The sequence below is a fragment of the Salarias fasciatus genome, chromosome 10 (genome assembly GCF_902148845.1).
Source record: "Salarias fasciatus chromosome 10, fSalaFa1.1, whole genome shotgun sequence".
Lineage (NCBI taxonomy): Eukaryota > Metazoa > Chordata > Actinopteri > Blenniiformes > Blenniidae > Salarias > Salarias fasciatus.
In genome coordinates, this window is record NC_043754.1 from 7989085 (window position 1) to 8009775 (window position 20691).

Sequence of the window (20691 nt, forward strand, 5' to 3'; positions counted from 1 at the left end):
ACAGAGATGACAGCAGTTTAATTACTGTGAAAGATGCTCCGATATGGAAAGCTATATCAGTGCAGCGTGTTGCGTGGCCTGTTTATGTTTTGTTTTACGGACCGGTTAGTCTTTCTTTGTGGGGTTCAGGACTTTGCAGTTGTTGCAGTGCTCTTTAGTGGAGCCATATATATATTTTTTAAATGAAAAGGCCTGCTTGCAGATAGCTGCAGAATCTCAGTGGGAAATGGAATCTTCTTCACAAGAAATCATGGTCAAAGTTTTTTAATAGTTTTGGAAGTTTTCAGCAGGAGTGAGATGTGAGGGACTTCAAATACTTCTGATAGAGTTTAGACTTCTGCTACAACCTTGTAAGAAATGTTACTGCACAGAGGGAAAATTAAACATGTAAACAAAGTAAACTGTGGATGTTTTGAACATCTGGGAAGTTCAAGGCAATATGAAGGCTAAGCACTCGAATGTTTTGGATTTCATATGTGGAGAACGCATTGCTTTACACTGACACTCGTTCTGAATTGTGTTATTTGGTCCATAGTGTATCACTTATATTGCGTTTGGTTCAAATATTCAGCTGCTGTACGGTAAACTATGGTATATTAAAAGACAATCTCATTTTTACTCGTTTCATTCTCTATGAAGAAATCAAGCAAACCAAAAGGAAAAGACATGCTGGGACTGTTGTTTCTTGTTTTTTCTTCTTGATCCAAAGAAACTCCCTTCTGAGATAAATTGCACAAATACCTTAAAAATTATTTTTCTTGTGTCATTGATTGTATTGGAAAATGTTTTCTTACTGAATCCTCACCAGGTAGTTTATCACGAAAACCAAGATTCAATTTTCACTGTAGTATTCAAGTCCACTTCATAACCTGTACTTTAGCATTTAATCAGATTAAATTGTCTCAATTGAGGACTTTTGCCACCTACATGTTTTAATCCAGCATTTATTTTGTATTTTTAGTGAGATATAAAAGTAATATTCACCAAAATTTCCTTACGGTGAGATTTTTCCTGCTAGATCTTCATCTTAAAGCGTTTTTTTCAGCCTTATGATTGACTGTACCTTCACATCATAAAAGGCATTGTGTTTGACTGACGCTACACTTTATTTTCCATCTCTTGTAGAAATCCTCACTATACAGTACTTATTAATCTTTAAACACAGTCATGTTTGGAATGACTTCTGACAGCAAGCGATGAATAATTTTGTTCATGTGTGATGTTCAGGGACCATTGAGAATAACGCATGGCATATGCATATTCTCTCTTTATGTTATCGGACAAAAACAGATTCGAATAGATGCTGAACTCTTAACCTTTCTGAAAGTATTATTCTTCTTGCTCGTACTCACATTTACTTTCAATCATATAAATCTGAGCTTTGGGGTATGTCAAGCAATTTACTCTAAAGCTAAGAAATATTAAAATGTGAAGTGAGAACATCGTAATTTCAAGACATACAATCATGACCTAATCTAAAACCAGACCGAAAGTCAGCAAAACCTAAAAATTCAGGTGTACAACACAATAATAGGCTTTCTCTTCATTGAGATTAAGACAGGCCAATCAGGAATTACCTAACATGCTTTATTACGTCCATCATTAGTGCTTGTTGATAACAAATGAAGCAAAATGATGTTAAAAACATCTCTGGGATAACAAAAATGTGGTAAAGTGATTTTGCCTTCTGTATAGAAAGCCAAAATACAACTAAACAAATGACTTCAGAGTCTTACTGGGCAAATAAATAATGCAGTAAATGGGATTCCTTTCAGTGTTTTTTTTTTTATTTTTTTTTTTAACCAATTGATTTAATTAAAAACCTGCACGGACACACTGGAATAATAATACATGTCACTTGTACTGCACTTTAAGTCTCAAATGTCAAAGCGCTGCACTATGTCAACTAAAGTTAATTGCTTTAAATGTTGTAACCCCAGACTTTTCATGATGTTAAAAACACTCATCACTGATTTAAACCAATATATAAAAGTAAGGTAGATTCCTCTTCTAAATTGTCTCGGAATTATGAGATCAAGATGTAAACTGATCCACATAATCTATACATTAAACAGAGGAGAGATACACACATCATAATTCACTGCTACATGTATTTCTGTCTCCGGCCTCTTTACATGCTGAAGGTTTCCACACGGTGTTCGGAGAGGACGGGATGAACCAAATATTCAGTGTTCTGTGGGTTCTCTCCGGGTACTCTTGCTTCCTCCCATGGTCCAAAAACATGCATATCAGGTTAATTTGTCCCCCTAAATTGTCCCTGAGTGTGAATGGTTGTCTGTCCCTATGGGTTGGCCCTGCGACAGACTGGCAAACAGTCCAGAGTGGACGCCGCCCTCGCCCAAAACACAGCTGGGATTGGCTCCAGCCCCCCGTGACCCTGAAAAGGACAAGCGACTTGGAAAGGATGTATCTCTAATTGTACTGCAAACATAGTAGCTGCTGTTGTTTTTGCAGCTTTTTATGAACACTATGGAGCCTATATGATTTTGATTCCCACTGCAGAAAACTCACAAGAGACGGCCACTGAAGGGCAGTCTGAGTGTTGTGGCTTTTATGCTACAAACTCAGAAATGACTCCAGAAGTTTGGTGAAGCCACTTCTTTCCACTGAGATTATTTTTCATTTCAGTAAATTCAAACTTGGCTTTAACGTATGCAGACAAGACTACTGAACTGGGAGTGTCGTCCTCATTTTAATTCAGCCTGCATATACCTTGGGTGAACTTGGGCCAGATCAGTAAAATTAATGCATAATAACCTCCACATTGCACTATGTCCAAGTCTTTTCATTACTTTTATGCAAGGAATACATTTTTTTTTCTGTTTTGCATCCAGAAAAAAAAGACCTTCCAAACCAGACCTCATGGCAGGCCCTGCTTTGACCCACAGGCTTTATGTTGCACATCGTCTGCTTCTATCATTCACCTCTGGAGTAAAATAACCAGAGTGAGTGATGCATTTGAGTGTTGTCGTGATTTTCCACACCGTTTGCTGTTCTCCGTCCTGTTTTTCCACAAGCTTTTGCTTCATCATACGGCTTGAAGCTTTGACTTCATCACAGATTTGCATGTTTACACCTTAAAACATATCCAGAATACCAATCATTATGGAAATAATGTTCCTCTGCATGCTCGAAACCATCACTTACAGTGGTTTAATGTGCCTTCGGTGGCAGGGCTATAGCGCCTGGATGAGGCTCTGAGGCTTTCACGGTTGCCACGAGCCCATATTTCCCCTTTGTGCCATTGTATCCAGATTTTCATTCTCCGTTGGTGTCACTTCTTCTTGAAGGAGTTTTAATTAAAGCGAAGCTACTGCTTTCTCCAAAGGTAACGTGACAATCTCTGCCCGGCTTGCTGCTCAAATAAACTGTTCCTTTCTCATCTGATGTGTTTTTTCCTCCAGATTCTGAGCTTTCTGTTGCCCCTCTCGTTGAAATCGTCCTCCGGCGTTCGTTTCATGTCTGCTCCTCCGATCCGTGAGCCTGCACCCGTGCGCTCATGACCGTTTAAACTGCGGCTCATGCTTCATTGCAGCCTTTCGTCATGTCATTGTTTTACTCGGAGACCCTTTATGAAGTTCAGATTGTTTGGGGATTTGGAGACCATCGGCACAATTGGCAAAGGCATAATGAATGCTTCAGTATTTTCTGCGCCCCGGTGGCCAGGTGGCAGTTTGTGAAAAGCTCCGGATGCATTGAAGGCATGTGTTTTGGTGAGGGGTACACAAAAAAATGAAGAAGAAATCTTTATTTAATTAAGCAATTACCTGCTCCTGTAAACAATGCTGCGGAGAAATGGAAACCTTCACAGACAAACCAACAGTCTGTATATTGAGCCTTGTTATATACTGAACATTTATTGTCGGGGGAAGCAGGTGAGGGGACAACAAAAGAGGGAAATCAGCTGCATTAATCATAACAGTGCAAAGGGAACACCATCTCATATAAAATTAGATATAGAAACGTATGCTTGCACTCAGCCAAGCAGGCGTATTGCCAGGAAAACAGCATTACCTCCCCAAAGTGAAATGATTCTTATTGAAGGTCACAGAGATCAGGGGCGAATTCTCGTACAAAATCCTTCGTCTAAGCTTTGACAGTGTGCAGGAGAGTGGAACTCTACAGGGTGAGAGCCTAATTCACAGTAATCTCGCTCTATGGGTACGGAGGGAATAGTAAAAATCCTCTGCAAAAGGCTTCTGCTGGTTACTTGTAACACCGGCTAAAGGCTATTTAACAGCACACGGGTATTGTTCGGGGGTCTACACTCGCTGAATTTTCCTCGGAAGCCATTTCATCAGAGTCTTGCACAGTTTTTTACTCTTCAGCTTTGTCTTTGACAAGTTCTTCGCGATGCCCCTTGTGAGCAGGTTGAAGTTTCGGGGCTGCGGCAGCGGCCCGGAGAAAGTGTCGCCCCCTCTGTCAGGGCAGTTCAGGACCTCCAGGAAGCGTCTTTCCTGCTGCCTGAAGTCGTACTCCACACTGAAAGAGACGGAGAGGCAGGGTTGTGATTACACTGAACTACACCTGTATTTCAAAGAGAAACGTGAACTGAAACAAAACAGCCGAAGTCGGCATAATCTGAGCCCAAAAGACTCGTCTTTGACATTTTTCAACAAATAAAATTCATCAGGAGGTGAAAACATATATTTAGTAAAATGAAAATAGCAGAGTTCATAAGGTTTTATTCACAGGGTTTCATTTAATGTTTCATATCTTCATTTCAGAATGGTAGTCATCACGTCATATTTTAGATGTTTCAGCCTTTTTTTTAATTAATGGATTCAGTTGTTTTGGTACCATTAGCTATATGCTATATGACATATAATTATTATTTATATGTATATATGTATAACATATAGCTATTGCTATATGTTGGTTTTTTTTTTTGAAGAAACAGTTATTGTTTTAGCATTAAATGTATCAGTTTTCCTTTTAATCCCAATTTTTTAAGCCATTTTATTCATTTGGTTGTTTAAGTCAGAATGTTCATTTTCTTATCTTTCTTTTTGCTTTGTAAAAACTAATAAAAAGATGATGGACAATAATGTAATTTTGGCCATTCTGAACACAATTTAATGCAATAAAATTTCTTGCCGAGCATATAAAGAAATAAAAAATGTATATATGTTTGCATCCTCAATATGACTATCCTATCCACTCAGCTTACTTTTGAAAAGAAAACTGCACAGAAACTGCAAAAAAAAAAAAACGTACTGCCAAAATTTGCAGCCTTATTACAACACTGACTGTATTCATAACTTTAAGAAGGGTATTTGTTAAATCCTCCTCAATTAATATCTTATCAGATTATTGACAACATGTTACAACAACTGTTAAACTATTGGCAAGTTATTTCTTTGTTTGCTTTATTTGAAATTGTCTAAATTTACTAATGGGTTTGGTTGTCACATGGTTCAACCTGATGTTATCTGAGTTAGCCATTTAAGATAATACTCTGAGGAACTTTAGCTACTGTAGCTCTTTCACTCTTTAAAGTGTGTGCCACAAACAGTGGTGGCCTGGAGAACCCTGGTCTTCAGGGAACACTATCCTGCATGTTTTGGATGTTTCCCTCTTCCAACACACCTGATTCAAATGATCAGGATTGTTGTCGGGCTTCTGCAGAGCTTGATAACGAGCTGGTCACGTGAATCAGGTGTGTTGGAAGAGGGAAACATCCAAAACATGCAGAACAGCGTTCCCAGAGGACCAGGGTTGGGAAACCCCGTATTAGAGAAACCAGCTTAGATTCAGAGTTTTGCAGGTTTCAACCATTTTGACAGCACGACCCTTGACCCCCACCAGCTCCGTTGGTTGCTGATCTGGAGGTAAACTGCTCCATGAGTGATTCAAGTTAACTGAAACCTCCCCATTTGAGCAAATTCTGCAGCAATTTTAGCCTGAAGAAACCCTCCTTGGGCTCTTTTAAATATTTAAGGCACAGCGGCTGTTTCTCCTGAAATGTTTTTAGTGACTTTTGCAGTTTTTGCTTTTTGAACACTGTTTAGCCAGGAGATAAGAATCCTTTTGATAAACAGTGTGGTCTGCAGCAAAATAAATAAATATGAGATAAAAACTTTTATCTCCCTGAGATTTTCCTGAAAGCTTCAGGGAACCACTATGGAGCGGCTAAAGAGCCACATAAGCCTCTGGAGCTGCCGGCTGCAGATGTGGGGCCAGAAATACATCATAGAAATTGTATCTAAACATTAACAGGTGGTTGAGTCAGGGAGAGGCAGGAGCATCTCAACTTTTTATACATATACAATCAAAGTAATGGGCAACAAAATAGTAAACAAACATACCCAGTTACCAGTACGCTATATGTAGTGTTAAGATGTGTTAATGTTGCATCGCTACTTTAAATCGGTGATTCACCTAATACGACGTGCCCAGAAAATTCAGATGCAAAGCTCCAGCCAGAGATGCAGATGCAAGCTGAATGTGTCTCATCTGCATTTCCAAGCACATTTCCAATAGTATAAAAATGCCTTTAACACCTCAAAACACTTAAATTGGTGTTGCTATGCTTCACTTTGCTTTATGTGGTTCCTCTCATGTGGGGAGTGTTGTGCTTGTCAGATTTCAAAGTGGGCTGATTGGTTCAGGCAGGAAGATATTTCCCAGCAGGGAGTCCTTCTTTCTCTTTTTTTTCCCCTCCTCTTTATTTTTGAAGGTACACTCATCTTGTTTGAATATCCTTATCTCCCATTTGGCCTTTCAGGACCAGCGAACAACAGTCAGCAGATCCACTTATGTAACGTCTTTTTTGGCGTACAAAAGCGGTTTTTGAAAATAAGTAGATCAAGAGACAAACGTTTTGAATATTTCACGATAAAGACAGCTTCAGGTTCGGTTTTGTAGAGCATGAGGGTTGTTGAATTATTATTTTCAAAAAGACAATGAGAGGACTTCAGATTCCTCAGCCTCACTTAGCCCCATTTCCACAGACAGTAGCTGAGGTTTGTGTTTTTCTCTTGCTTCCACCTGATGCAACATTTCAGTGGATGGGTGTAAACCTACACTGAAGTTTCAGTGTGAGATCCAAATAACATCGACTGGCAAGTCTTAATACTGTCTATCTGCTACACAAGTCTTATTATGTTTGAAGGGAAAGCTACTGTAAAAATACCCATTGTTGCAGTTTCACCTTGCAGGATGAACTCTAGATACAAATCTCTCACTTATATCTTCCTCAAGTTGCTCCAATATGTGAACATAAGATAAAGAACAAAGTTTAAGATAAAGAGCACTTCGGATAAATTCACCTCCCATTCGAAGCTCATTCATCTAAAATGTTTTATTTTCATAGGAAGTGGACTCACTCTGCCGGCACATTAGCGTTGCTTACAGTGCTGCGGCAGTCGTTTTAACAGACCAATTTGCGCGTGACGCATGGGCCCAGCTTGTTCCTCGTTGCCTGCTTAAGTTTCAGAAAGTCCATCACAATCACCATAAATCTTGAGACTGCGCCACATACAGTAAGTGCTTAAATTTGACAGTTGTTCCCAAAGATTTACGACGTGCTCGGAGAAGAATATGCAATCTCCCTGTGTATTCAGAGCTCGAAAACAAATGAGCGGCACGGGGCTTTTCATTTGGTGGGCTGCCCGCGCAGTAAGTCATTAATTTTCAGTGAAGTGAAAGGGGGCCGGCCCTGAGCTGGCAACTGAAATGGCGAGTGGACCGACCTGGGAACTGAACCGTGTGTCCAAGCCTGTAAGTAAAAACCCTCATGTTGAAAATGTCCTTGAGTATCCATATTTCCGTGCACATTCCTGGCAGCTGTTTTAATAATGTTCTTAATCTCAGTGACTGACAATTTGAAATATTATAGGGTAATACCCAAACAAGGGTTTTCAAAGTGTTGGACATACAGCTAGCCCCATTCTCGTGCTGCATATGTTTTGTCTAATGCTGATAAAACAGGTAAGTGATAAAGTCAAGAACATATTGGTCTGACAATTTAGTTTATAACTGCCATTAAAGTTTCATTTTGTCCTTAAAACCTCATTGCTGGTCTATATTGTACGTGGATACATTCACTTTTCGTGATGCAGACCAATGTTGCAGTACCATTGGTCACCTTGGGGGGCGGTGTTGGGAGGGTACAACTTAGTAACAATTTAAGTTTTAAAGCAGGGGTGGGGAACCCTGGTCCTGGAGGGCCGCAAACCTGCATGTTTTCCATGGCTGTGTTCGAAACCGCATACTGTCTACTACATCCTTACATACTCATACTATCCATCCTGCATCCTGCTTACTCAGTCCATCAAACAGTATGCGAAGCGTTTACACTACAGCATACTACATAATAACCCACAATGCATTGCACTTCTTCCATGAGCAGAAATCGATCTGCTAAAGTTGATTTCACTTTAGCTCTAAACTCGTCAAATGTATAACTTCATCGAGATTTTTCTTAAAATTAGGCGACAAAGTGGTGGTTTAGAGCCCGAGTGTGTCGTTTATTTGTCCGAATATCAGCCGTTTATGATTTTGTTCGGACGAATTCGGCGAAATTCAAGCCAGCCGCAGTGAGCAACGCACTTCCGGTTATTTTCACCAAAATAAACCACCCCTTCCCCTTTCTCATGCAAAACAACCTCAGTGATAAATCTGTGCTTTTACTTTGAAAACAAGAAGGCAATCTTTCAGCAATATATCTCGCTTAACATCGCCGTTTGTACCGGTGTCCCGTTAACTTATTATGCCAATTATGATGCTTTACCGACGGAGAGTTTTTTCGGCTCTTCAACAAAGATCGGCTCGCCGTCTTCGGTACATCATGGTCGCTTTCAGCATGGACTTGTTCTAAGATGTAAGGGTTTTTTTTTTGTTTTTTTGTTTTTTGTTTTTACTATTTTTAATCATTGTCAATCCAATCAGAAATCTCGTAACATAACATACCTACAACCACAAACAATGGAGGGAAAATTAAATCTCGAACCATACTCGGCTTGCTAAATGTACATCATGAAGAAACAGTCATTGTGAACTGAATAAAGTTTATTCAAATGTCCGTCGCGTTGCATCTTGGGCAATTTCAGTATGAGTAGTGAACACACGATGTATACTCAACATTTCTGGCGAATGCAGTATGCATCCGGGAACTTCTCGCAGACTCAAAATCGCATACTGCCAGCGTAAACACACTGCATACTCAATAAGTTAGTATGAGTAGTACGTAAGTATGCGGTTTCGAACACAGCCCATGTCTCCCTGCTTCAACACACCTGAATCGAATCAAGATTCATGGCCAAGTCCAGCAGAAAGCCAGATAACAAGCCTCATTGCAATCAGCTGTGTTGAAGCAGGGAGACATGGAAAACATGCAGGTTTGCGGCCCTCCAGGACCAGGGTTCCCCACCCCTGTTTTAAAGGAACAGCTGTGTAACGTGTTTCCCTGATGTTTCAGTACCAACCTTAGTCGTAGTTATTGTTGATTTCTTAGGCCCTGATTACACAAAAATGTTCTTATGTTAAAACTTAATGGCGTCCGGAGTGTTATGACTCCCAGAGAACATTCTTCCTGGGATGAGATGGTTTTTCGGTGGGTCATCTGTAATTACAATCCACCTTCATCGTCTGTCCATTTCAGTGTCTGTGTACTCGCCATTGTTATCGTTCGTAGTGTATTGTTTTATTGGACTCCATTACAAAGCAAATCATCAGTGGCCCTTTATGAAAATGAGCTTTTCTGCCAGTTCTGTTTACGTGGACATATATTTTCAAAACGTTGCTCTGTAACCAAAAAGAAAATACAAAATCAATTTGAGTAAACAAGGCCTTATTTTTCTCAAATAAGGGAAAAAAACTAAACAAAGTACTTCTGTCCTCCTGTTTGGCTATAATGTCGATTTAAAGCGGTGGCCTCTGGTGTATTGAATGTTAACATTGTTTTCTTAATGCAAGCAAATATAAAGGCACTTAAATTGTTTGGAGGAACGCATCTGTTTCCAGTGTACATAGAGCATAAATAAGCCTTTAGTTCATTTCACAAATTCAATCAGTTCTGTTTAAAATCAATCCAATATAGAGTTTTTGCAAAAATGATTTAGTTTAGCATTCCTTGTATTTTTCTCATCTCATCTTCCCTTCAAATTAAAAAGACGCTGTAGGCGAGCTCAGGGGGAGCCGAGTCCCACACTTTGAAAGCCACTGTTCTCGACTTTTGACTTTGTTTCAGTATGCTGGAAAAGAAAGGCTTCATATCCCACCTGTACACAATACAAGCAGTCTTCTGGCACGTTGAGCAGTTCTTCAGGTCCTGTCCGGTTTTGAAGCATCGCCGACTGGAAGAAGAAAGTAAATTAAATGCAGTGATTTGCTTCCAAAGCTCTTACCTTTTCAGATTTACAGTTTAATATTCTTTCCGTTCATCTTCTCCATCTGAGATTCATTCAGGCTACCGTTGGCAGCGATGAGCCGCCTAACGTGCGTTATGTTCAGCATCAGTTGGTTATTAGCAGTTGGTTATTCTGAAACATGACCTCAGAGGCAGTCACAGCTTATTAGCGCGCGGCGGTGAATGAGAATGATTGACAGAGACACATTGCCGGAAGGCCGTTTTAATTCCTGTTATTTGTCCCAGAAGAGTTATATGGCTAAATAAATCTCTTTGAGACAAACACCCCCCTCTCTAAAATGCCCAAGTAGGTTTCTTTTACATGCTGAACGCATAATCGCAGACCTGTTTGCAAAGTTGTAGGAAACGTTGCAGCGTCGCGTCGCAGACTCTGATTTAGAATCGTTTGTATTGTGGAAATAATAATAATAATGATGATTTGACGGATCGTGGCTCTCTTAGCATATAGAAAGAAGTAGTATGGTTCTGTAGGATTACAGATGGATGATGGTACACGGTTCTTTAACAAACGGTTAAATGCAGCGTGGTTCTCTTGGTGTGATAAATGAATGGATCATTGTCGTCTTGGTGCACAGTTGGATGGAGCGTGGTTCTCAGGGATTATCGATGGAGGCCGAGTCTGTTGATGGTAATGATGAATGGATGGGCCATTGTTCTCTTGTCACACAGACACACGGGTCACGACTGTCTCTGAGTTTAATTGGATGGAATACGGCTGTCTTGATGTGAGGATGGCGGATGGTTCTCTTGGTGCGGGAGGAAATCTTGCAGGTGCCTGATATGACTATGAGGATGACCTTGATTGGTGCAGAAAAGAACCCAACGAAAATACAGGAGAGCTGTTACAGTTGTTACAATATGCTGTGCAATTTGGGCAACATGAAAGACGAAACAACAATCAAACTGGACAGCAGATCGATAGCAATGTTTGTAGCAGTGCAGCTGTAGAAACTAACTACAGTATTGATGTGAAATTAGCATGAAAAGTGTGCAAAGTTTAGAAAAATAGGGAAACTCCTGAAATTGTTCAGGAAAATAATCCACAGGTTCAGTGCAGTGAGAAAAACGGATGCTGTGATTATCTGGCTAAACAATTAAAGGTTTGCCTCCTCAAGAACATTTCTGAACTAAAAGTGTTTTTGTATTATTTTTGCATTTTTATTAGTCGATCCTCAACTGAAACGAGTTTGACACCCCTGATGTAAACATCTTTAGCTGGATACATGTCGGCAGATTGATGAAAAAGTTGTCTGCTCTGGTTTGTTTAACCTTTTTGCTGGACTTTATGAAACATTTCAACAAAAAGGGTGTAGACAGAGCATCACTTTTGTGATTTGGTTTATGCAACATGTATGACTTCCACAACCAAACCTCTTGCCGAAGATATTTTTGAGCTAAGGACAAACAAAGAGCTTATTAAATGTATAAAGGAGTCAAAACAGGAATTTCCTTGTCGCGCAGACCAAAGAAGACGTGATGCGAGGAGACGGCGGTTCCAAACACTGTCACATTTCGTGTTTGTTCTCTTCAACGTCTTTAGCCTGCACTGTGTTCATACTTAATAAATTCAGCTGCATCACAGTTTGTTTAGTCGCTGTGCTGTGGAGAGCATCAAGGCTTCGGTAGCATATTACACACTGAGGAAAACAACCATGACAGACATTTTCAGGTAGCATAAGCTCATCTAGTTGGTGTAAACGTGTAAAACAACAATAAAATGTTACATTTAATACGTTCTCAATTTGCACATTTGTGGATGTTTTGCTTTGTGGTCAATATTTAAACTTAAAATATAAACTATAGAAACACTCAATTGTATTGAAATTGCAATTAATTCTATTGCAGGGAAAGTTTTCACATCGTTTGGGTGAAACAGCAGAATGGAGCTTTCAAGTTCTCATGTGCTTGTGGGTTTTCTTTCGGTACTGCAGTTTCTTCCCGTTTCTCAAACACATGCATAAAAGTTTAGCTCCTCTAAATTGCTAAAACAAACTCCTGCAAGTCAGTGCAGTGTTGCATTATTTTGTATTGACTAAAGTGGATTTTTGCTCTGACTACAGAGAATCATTTGCTGCCATACTCGGTCACGATACTGTTTCCAATGCTCTTTAGAGATCGATAACAACCGATTCCTTCTAATGAAGGAATTTAATCTCCAAGTTGCACAATAAGTTGGGAAACACTGGCTCAGAGCCTGCTGTCTTCTGATGTAAATTATTTGTTACTGCTAGCACAGCAACCAGTGGTTTCTTCTTTGAACTCAGGCTGAATAATTCAGGCATACGGTTAAGCAAAAACACACAGATTGCAAGTTTTTTTTCCCCTTAACCTGAGAAACAATGCAGATAGCCAATAATTTTCAAAGTCACAGAGTGGTTCCAGTAAATGTAAGTGATGAGTCATGGGAAAGCCAAAGATCAGCAGTGCAGGACTGCTTTAATGTAATTCTCAAGGCCAGAATCTGGCAGCTGCACCTATATTGAACTGAATGCGATATATTAATAATTTACAGTTCGCGTCTGACCCTGCACATACAATATTTATTTTTCAAAAGACATTTAATGTTCCTCTAAGCTATAGGTTAAATATTTAAGAATTTTCTTCAAACGTTTCTTTTGCAGTTATGTGCATTCAACACAAGTTTAACACTGTGGTGATTTTTTTTTTTTTTTTTTTTTTTTTTTTTTTTTCTCCCATATGCACACAGATGCACAAGCTCTCACCTGCTGGTGGGACTGTGGCACATCTCCAGGTCATGGATAATGTTGAGCAGCGTGGTGATCCTGTCTTTGTTGGCGGCCAGGCTGGCCTCCACAGTCTCGAGCCTCTGCTGCAGGGCTGCAGATTTGCAGCACTGTGGGGAAGGCGGCAACAACAGAGCTGCATCAGCCGGATGGGAGTGAGCCAGGCTGGTGTCCTCTGGGCACGGCTGAGGGGGAGCAGGGCTGTACTTTGAATCCGGGCTGATGATTGCCTGCGCCTCGCCGGACTGGAGGCGTGGATGCGATGCCGATGATGGCAGCGTGGAATTACATTCAGGCCCTGTTTGCGGGCAGAGCTCGCCCTCGCTGGTCTTCTGGGCTGATGCGGTGAAAGAAAGGTCTGGACTGGAGTGTGCTTGCTTTAGTAGTGAAATATTGAACTCGGAGGTCCGGTGTACAGATTTAGCAGGCTTAACATGAGCGTTTGTCTTTGAGATAACAGGTTCACAGTTGGTTTGCGCTGAAGCACGGGGTGCTGTCTGATTGGGACGTGTCTGTTGATCTGCACTGGATTTAAGCTGAATATTTGCATGCCTGGCTGACAAACTCAAGGCAAATTTCCCTGTATTTGAATCCATCTGCCGGGCTGTTTTGACTGGTGGGCATGTTGTACAGTGCCCCGCGTGGTCTGTCCCTGTGTATCCTTGATAATGTGCAAGCCTTTGTTGTTTTGTGTTTATGCAACCCTGCAGACAAGAGCCGCTTGACTTAATTAGGGAAATGTAATTCTGAAGGTTGGTGACCTGTGATGGATTTGAATTTCCATGCTCTTTTGACTCATGTACTACTAACTCATTGATTAGATTTTCACTGAATTTGGTTTGATCAGAATACATTTCTTCTCCGGAATTACTAGTTGGCTTGCTCTTGTCGGCGCGAGCATCGCCGCCTCTGTTATGCTTTTCCGACACATTTCGTGGCTCAGATAATGCGAGCGGAGGGGTTCCGGAGTTGCTCTCCTGATTGGGAACAACACCGCAGACACCAGACTCATTACCGGTCTGAGTTCTGATGTTTTCTGCTCGTGTGTGATGAGGTTTGCTCGTGTCGGGGGCTTCATTACAGCTAAGCGCTCGTGTTGCGTCGGCTGATTGAAGCAAAGTTGCACTTGATACGCAGACATTATTTAGCTTTTCTACCTCAGCAGACGGCAGCGAACTCGATGTGGAAGCAGACTTTTTCAGCGGGGCGTTCCTGAGGGCCGTGTGTCTGTACAGAGTGCCGTTACATGTAAGCGAAGTGCTGGGAGTTGTACTGGTGGAGAGCTGGGTTCCTGAATTGAGCAGTTTGGATGTGTTCGCTGTGTGTAGGGAGGGCGTAGACATGTGAAGAGCCGGCTCAGAGCTGGAAGAATTTGGGTGAATTTGTGCAGCCACAGTTTTGTGTTTAGCACTTGAATGCATAACTTGATCTGAATTAGCTTTATGACTCAAAGTGCTTGGTGGTACAGCAGGTACGCTGTCATTGTTTAAAGATTTATTTTCCTGCAGTTTTTGAAGATCTTGCGTTGGGTTTGTGGAAGAAGATTCTGATTTGAGAATGGCTTCTTGTGCATCAGCTGACTTTGACGCAGTGCTGCGATTAGGTGTGAATTGTGGATTTTTAGCCACGTTGATGCCATTCTGTGCTGCCTGCACTGAATGTAGGGTTTCGTATTTAGCTTTGGTTTCAGCAGCCAAGCTTTCAGTGGTTGTCACGACAGAGTTAATGATTCCTCTGTGTGTGCTGGTACTGGATGTACTTCCAGGCCCTGTGGCTGTGGTATACAAATGAGAGGGCGGTGACAGGGTACTCTCAGGTGCAGCATGTACAGATACACACACATCTCGAGGCAAATTAGGCCGTGTGGAGCTGTGTTGTGCAGTCTTGGGCAGCTTCGGGTAAGTGTGTGAATGTGGATTGTTTGTTTTGGTTGCCGTGGCCATCTGAGGGCCCAAAGTGAGACTTGTTGGACGGGGGATCTTCCTTTCCTGTGAGGTCTTTGGAGAACATTTCACACTGGGCTCATATCTGGGCTCAATAGTGGCTTGAGTGACAGTGATGGTTTTAGCTTGTAGGAAGGCTGAAGGCTGGATGGATGCTGATGATGAGGATGATGATGATGAATGGGGCCAACCGTCTGGATTTCCTCTTGAGTGAACTGGACATGCAGGATGTGGTGTTTTCCGATACCGCAGTTCTTCATTTACATATAATATTTGTGAAGTGTCTGTCAATTGCATCCTTTTGTCAGTGCTTTCTGAGATTTGCTGGCTTTTCTTGAAGTTTTTATCGATAGGGGGCATGTGAAAATGGGTGTTCGTTAAAAGCGAGGAGAGGCCCGACTTTAGTGGCTTCTCTTCAAGGTAAGTGTCCCTGAAAGTGGCAGCCCCGGTGCTCGCAGACTGTCTCCCACCGCAGTTGTTGCATACTTTTTGTGACACACCGAAAGGTCGGGCAGCAGATAGCGGCAGCGTCTTCCCAGCCTCATCTGCATAATGACCTTGCAGTCTGGTTTGCTCTCTTCCACGACAGCTCGCATTCTTTGTGGGCTCCGCCTCGTCGCTATCAACACTGATTCCACCGATCGCCTCTGAATCCACCACGCTGCCATTGACGTAGCGGGCGGCAGCTTTCGATCTCGAGTTGGTTACGTTCCCTACGACGTGTGGATTGGTCTTGATTGCCTTGGCAAAGCAGTACGTCCCGCCACTGTTTCTCTGACAGCAGGTCACGTCCTTAGAGGCCTCACCTCCAAGTGCTTTGAAAGTCACTTCTTTTTTGGTCTTGGATTCCCCACTTTTCAGTTTTAAAATAGCCTTTTTCTCCTTGTCAGTCTTTGTTAACAGTAGTAACTCTTTGTACTCCGTTTCCTTGTTAATATAGCTGCTGGATGTTTGAGTAATGCTATCTGAGAGCGTACCAGTTAGCTGGGTGGGCAGTCTGCTTATCCCCGGGGACGTCTGCACGCCCACGCTGCACTGAAGTCCCCACGCTTGCAGCAGGGCTCCTCCTGCTCTGTCTGCCCCCGTCGTCTTCCACGCACGCACCCCGACCAGGGCAGGGACGCCCAGAACCGGAACCGGAGTCGTCAGGTCAGCCGCCCGTCTCCCCATCTCCCGTCTCAAAAGCCCGATAATCCAAGAGCGCGGCGCCGCTTCCACACCATTACACCCGTCTGAAAGCAGGAGAGGAACGCTTACAGTCAGAGGCATTTGAGACGGTGCGGTGAGGAAAATCCATGAGTAAGCAGGAGAAGTTGAAACAATGCACAGAGCTCGTATCGAGAGGAGGAACGGCTTCAGTGTTGCAGCAATGAAGGATTATCACAGTTGTCAGAAATCAATTGCAGATTAAAGATACGACCGGGGGAAACCAGTGCGCTCCAACTTTCAAACTTTCCTTGACATAGAGACCAGATAAGAAACGGGAATGGAAATCTGTAAATGCTGATAGCAAGAGGATGCTGTCACTGGGAAAAAACAAGTGCTCTATATTATATTAGCATTTCAAACATGCTGCACAGATCCTCTCTCAATGTCTGACAGCACACAGAATAATTTATTTGTGAGGTGAAATTCAAAACGTAGAACCTGTGGTGAACTGACTCTCTCTTCATGGGTGTACCGTTTGCTACAGGAGACAGGTTTCACTCAGCTGTCCTCCACTTTCAGCTCACCTTGGAAAGAGGCCATAATGTATACTGATACTACACTATATACTTCATTATGCTTTGTGGGCATTTAGCTGGAACAGTCTTTCACAAAAGAGGATTTTGGTGTGTGCGTGTGTGTGTCCATGTCACCCTTGAATATCCATGTGTGCAAGTGGTCATTTTAATAATTTATACAACAACAGGGGGATAATGTGTGTTTTTTGCAAACCAGCACTTTATTATTAAACAGGAACATGCCCGGTGTGAGTGTCGGCGTGCTTGCTTGGGTTTGTGAGTGAGTGACTGTGTGCGTGTGCGCCTGCATGTGAGCGGTGATTTATGACAAAAATTTAATGCAAACACATTCTGACAAGGCTCCCTTCACTCCTTCCTCCTCCCCAACGTCCCTTCATCCCTTTTCAGGGATGTCCACATTGCAAGAGGAGCATTTAGTCATCCATACCTGTAGGGACTATTGTTTCGGTTGTTGTGTCATCTGATGTTACTTGAGCTCAATCAAGTGACCTATGTCTGTTGTCATTGTCTAACCATAAGTGACAAGTGTCCCGCAGTGTTGAGACACCACTGAATCCAGTTTGTGAAGGGTGCATTTGCTTAAATTTAAACCAAACACTTATTTTTCCAATAGTTTTTTTTTTTTTTGTAAAATAATGTGTTTGTGCATTAGTATTAAAAAGCCATACCTGTTTATAGGATCCAGCAGCACAATGTCTTCTTTTGTCCCCCCAATCTGAACGCCAGATGCTACTTTAGTTCTGTTTTATGTCCACATGGAGTCTCAAGGTTTTTTTTGTCTTAATTTCTCTCTCTTGGTTGCAGGATTCAAACTCTGCATGCAGTCAGCCCTGCAAAAGCAACGCCGCTTAATGAGCCCCCCTCTCCACTGCCCCGATTCCCAACTGATCTACCTTTTATTGATTAGGCATAATGCCAGGCTGTGTCCTCATTGTATCCACTTCTCCTCTTGTTTTGGTCCTGCTGCTCCATGCTCACTCCATCATCAGAACACAGCAGTATGCTGCGCTGTGCTGCCCTCCAACACTCTGCTGTCCTACTCTGTCTTGCCTTTTGTGCCTCCCCCTGCTCTTCCCACTCTCTCCTTCCCTCACCCTCTCTTGTTTCTGCCACTGTCCTGTTTCCCAGCATTCATATATCCTCAGCTCCGGCTGGGTGGAGGAACAGAGCAGGGAAGAGAAAGTGAGAGAGGGAGAGAGAGGGAGAGGGAGAGAGAGGAAGTGACTTGCATCACTGTGTTAGGGACTGTGTGTAAATTACCATGCAAGTTTAAAGCAGGAAAATAAAGTGGCAATGATGGAAAGACTCATGTGAATGTAAACAAAGCTGTTGTAGTCTTTCTACATAAATCCGCACTTAATCGGTACATATTACATTAAATGAAAATTACAATTCCAAAGTGGTTTGGGTGATGTGTAAAATAAGATCTTCTAAAATTATAATTTATTCTCATTGGAATACATAAACACAGGCACACTCTCTCTCACTCACACACACACACACACACACACACACACACACACACACACACACACACACACACACACACATTAGGCGACCACACAGTGGTGTGGTGGTTTGATTTCTCGCCCCACAGCCTTGTTATGAGTCTGGACTTGGGGAGTATTTTGTTGTAGAGTTAGCATGATGTCCCTCATGTGGGTTTTTCTTACTTTCACATCCCAGAATGCATCACATCGACAGGTTACACACCAGACATGATAGCAGCCCGTGACAGGGCGAACCGAGTGTCAACTCTCCCTATAATCTTCACTGACAGTCATATTGAAACATCAGCACATCGAACTGAAAGATCCCGTTTTAACAGTTGACCTTTCACCTAAATATTAATTCATTTTTAAATAATGGTGAAGACAAGTTAATTGCACAAAACAATATAGCAGAATTTCGCAACAATTACATTAGTTGGGCTGGTCGTTAACATGATTGAGTAGAAAAGGAGCATTTCAGGGAGGCAAAGTTTCTAAGAAGTAAAGATGAGCAGAGGTCCAACAATCTACCAAGTATGTGAAGTTGAGAATTGGTTAAAAAAAAAAAAAAAAGGTAAGGTCAACCTTTTCAGAAATTCTCGAAAAGTATCAGATGTAATGGACCAGTACGAATATCCGATGGATGACGGTGATCTTTTAGCCCTCAAGCAGATTTGCTTGAAGAATCCGGCACATAGACTCCAAAACACTGTCAGATGCTGTTTAACCCCTAAATTAAGACAAAGTCAGAGACACTGTATGTGAACATAATTGAAAACAAATCTCTGTGTTGTGAATCAAAAACAAAACACAAAAAACTTGGTCAGGTTGAGGAAAATCATTAGATTTGAGGGTTTCATCTAAAATTATTGTTGATTTTAATTTTTCATTAAAGGTTAATGGACCATCCATCCATCTTGCCAGATGTTAACAACACAGAGAAATGTACGTAGCAGGTTTTCCATGTAGTAGGTCTATTAGTGTATAGCAGTTCCAGGATTGTAAAGTTAATCTATTTTCTGACTAGACAAATACACAGCCTGTCAATAACCATGATGGTGTTAAACACAGTGATCAGCAGTAAAGATCTGCACAGTCAACCTGTTCAGTTCAAGTCGAGCTCTCTCCCTTCGATTCCCTGCTTTCACAGTGAAAACAACAATAAGGACAGATTTTTTCACACTGACTTCTTGTCAACTTATTGTCCCCCATCAAGTCAAGGGCAGACCACTATAACAGAGTTAATGTGTATGCAGCACCATTTGTTCTCAGAAACAGTCCATGAATCAACCTCACAGGCCGCGCTTCAATTTAATTAGAGTAACTGTGTGTCTCAGATTAAAGGGACCGATTGAATGAACTCTTTTTATAGCCTGTTCAAAATGGAAATCTGTCAATTACCCAGGATCCTCCCGAGTAGCAGGTGCTTTACAAAAATCTGACAATACAGGAGTTATCGGGTTTTAATAAAAAGTACTATTAGTGCGTTGAAATAGGTCTGTGGGTTGAGTGAGTGTGAGCTGCGTTCAGGAGATTGCACTCAAATTCCATCAGTGCAGCCCAGGGGAACGTGACGCTGACTTTGTGAATAGAATATCATCTCGTAGCCCCGAGGTGGTTACACAATATTGTATCAGTAAAAAAAAATTAGTGAAAACAGCGTAACTGTCACTGTAGGGGTGTTGTGTGCTTTGCATAATAGTTGGTTATTCCTCCATGAAGCATTACAATATTAAGATTATTTCTTTTCCTGTGTTATTTTGTTTTTTCATAAAGTGGCCTTAATGTGACTTTAGATTTTTTTGCATAATTTTGCAGTAGTACAAGCACAGTGCATATCAGCAAATAGGCAAAACACAATACAGTTTTTATTTTTATGAGCGTGAAGAGGTTGTATCTCATAAATTCACAAAATCCTGCAGAATCAATAAACATGTTAATACATATAGCCTTGTTAATTCACTTGGCATGTTTAGAAGATACAGAAAGAAATGCAGAAGTTGCTAAACATAGCGACAAATCGAAACAGAGTTAAAAAGTAATATAGGGACTCACTAATACCTAGAGTACTAACTGTAAGTACACTCAAAGCCCCACACTGTTCACACACATGTATGTGTATGTGTATATACATGACTGATTTTAAAACATGTCTTCATGTTCTGAGGATGATAAATGCATGCTTTCAAACCTTTTTAGTCTTTGCATTTGCTGTGCAGCTCAGCCAGCAGGCGTTTGGTCTGGTTGCTGATGTAGCCTCAGGCCTGGAAATGCTGTTTTTGTTCCTATTGTGGCCACTTAAAAAAAAAAAAAAAAAAATCAAATTTGATGTGTAAATTTGCCGAACTCTAACTTTGGGTGACAAAACCATCAAGT

General features: G+C 41.5%; 2 protein-coding genes across 2 annotated transcripts; both read right to left on the reverse strand.

The window, feature by feature from the left end:
* Window positions 1-3777: 3777 nt before the first annotated feature.
* On the reverse strand, window positions 3778-14601 carry LOC115395405 (uncharacterized). Its single transcript, XM_030100933.1, has 3 exons — window positions 13117-14601; window positions 10245-10319; window positions 3778-4503 (listed from the first exon to the last, which is right to left on the reverse strand). The coding sequence occupies exons 1-3, from the start codon at window positions 14556-14558 to the stop codon at window positions 4284-4286; spliced, it is 1737 nt and encodes a 578-aa protein (XP_029956793.1). The 5' UTR covers window positions 14559-14601; the 3' UTR covers window positions 3778-4283.
* A 108-nt stretch (window positions 14602-14709) lies between these two features.
* Window positions 14710-17961, reverse strand: LOC115395681 (uncharacterized). The gene is made up of 3 exons (XM_030101314.1): window positions 17494-17961; window positions 14793-16312; window positions 14710-14730 (listed from the first exon to the last, which is right to left on the reverse strand). The coding sequence occupies exons 2-3, from the start codon at window positions 16248-16250 to the stop codon at window positions 14710-14712; spliced, it is 1479 nt and encodes a 492-aa protein (XP_029957174.1). The 5' UTR covers window positions 16251-16312; window positions 17494-17961.
* Window positions 17962-20691: the final 2730 nt, after the last annotated feature.

What these genes read in the sequence shown, in the direction of transcription:
- LOC115395405 (XM_030100933.1), bottom strand. Translation starts at nt 14,558, where the DNA reads ATGCATTCAAGTGCTAAACACAAAACTGTGGCTGCACAAATTCACCCA. An exon ending in TGCCACAGTCCCACCAGCAG is followed by an intron (nt 10,320 to 13,116) that starts GTGAGAGCTTGT and finishes TTCTTCTTCCAG; the next exon opens with TCGGCGATGCTTCAAAACCG. An exon ending in ACTGCTTGTATTGTGTACAG is followed by an intron (nt 4,504 to 10,244) that starts GTGGGATATGAA and finishes CGTCTCTTTCAG; the next exon opens with TGTGGAGTACGACTTCAGGC.
- LOC115395681 (XM_030101314.1), bottom strand. Translation starts at nt 16,250, where the DNA reads ATGGGGAGACGGGCGGCTGACCTGACGACTCCGGTTCCGGTTCTGGGC. An exon ending in AATACGAAACCCTACATTCA is followed by an intron (nt 14,731 to 14,792) that starts GTGCAGGCAGCA and finishes ACCTAATCGCAG; the next exon opens with CACTGCGTCAAAGTCAGCTG.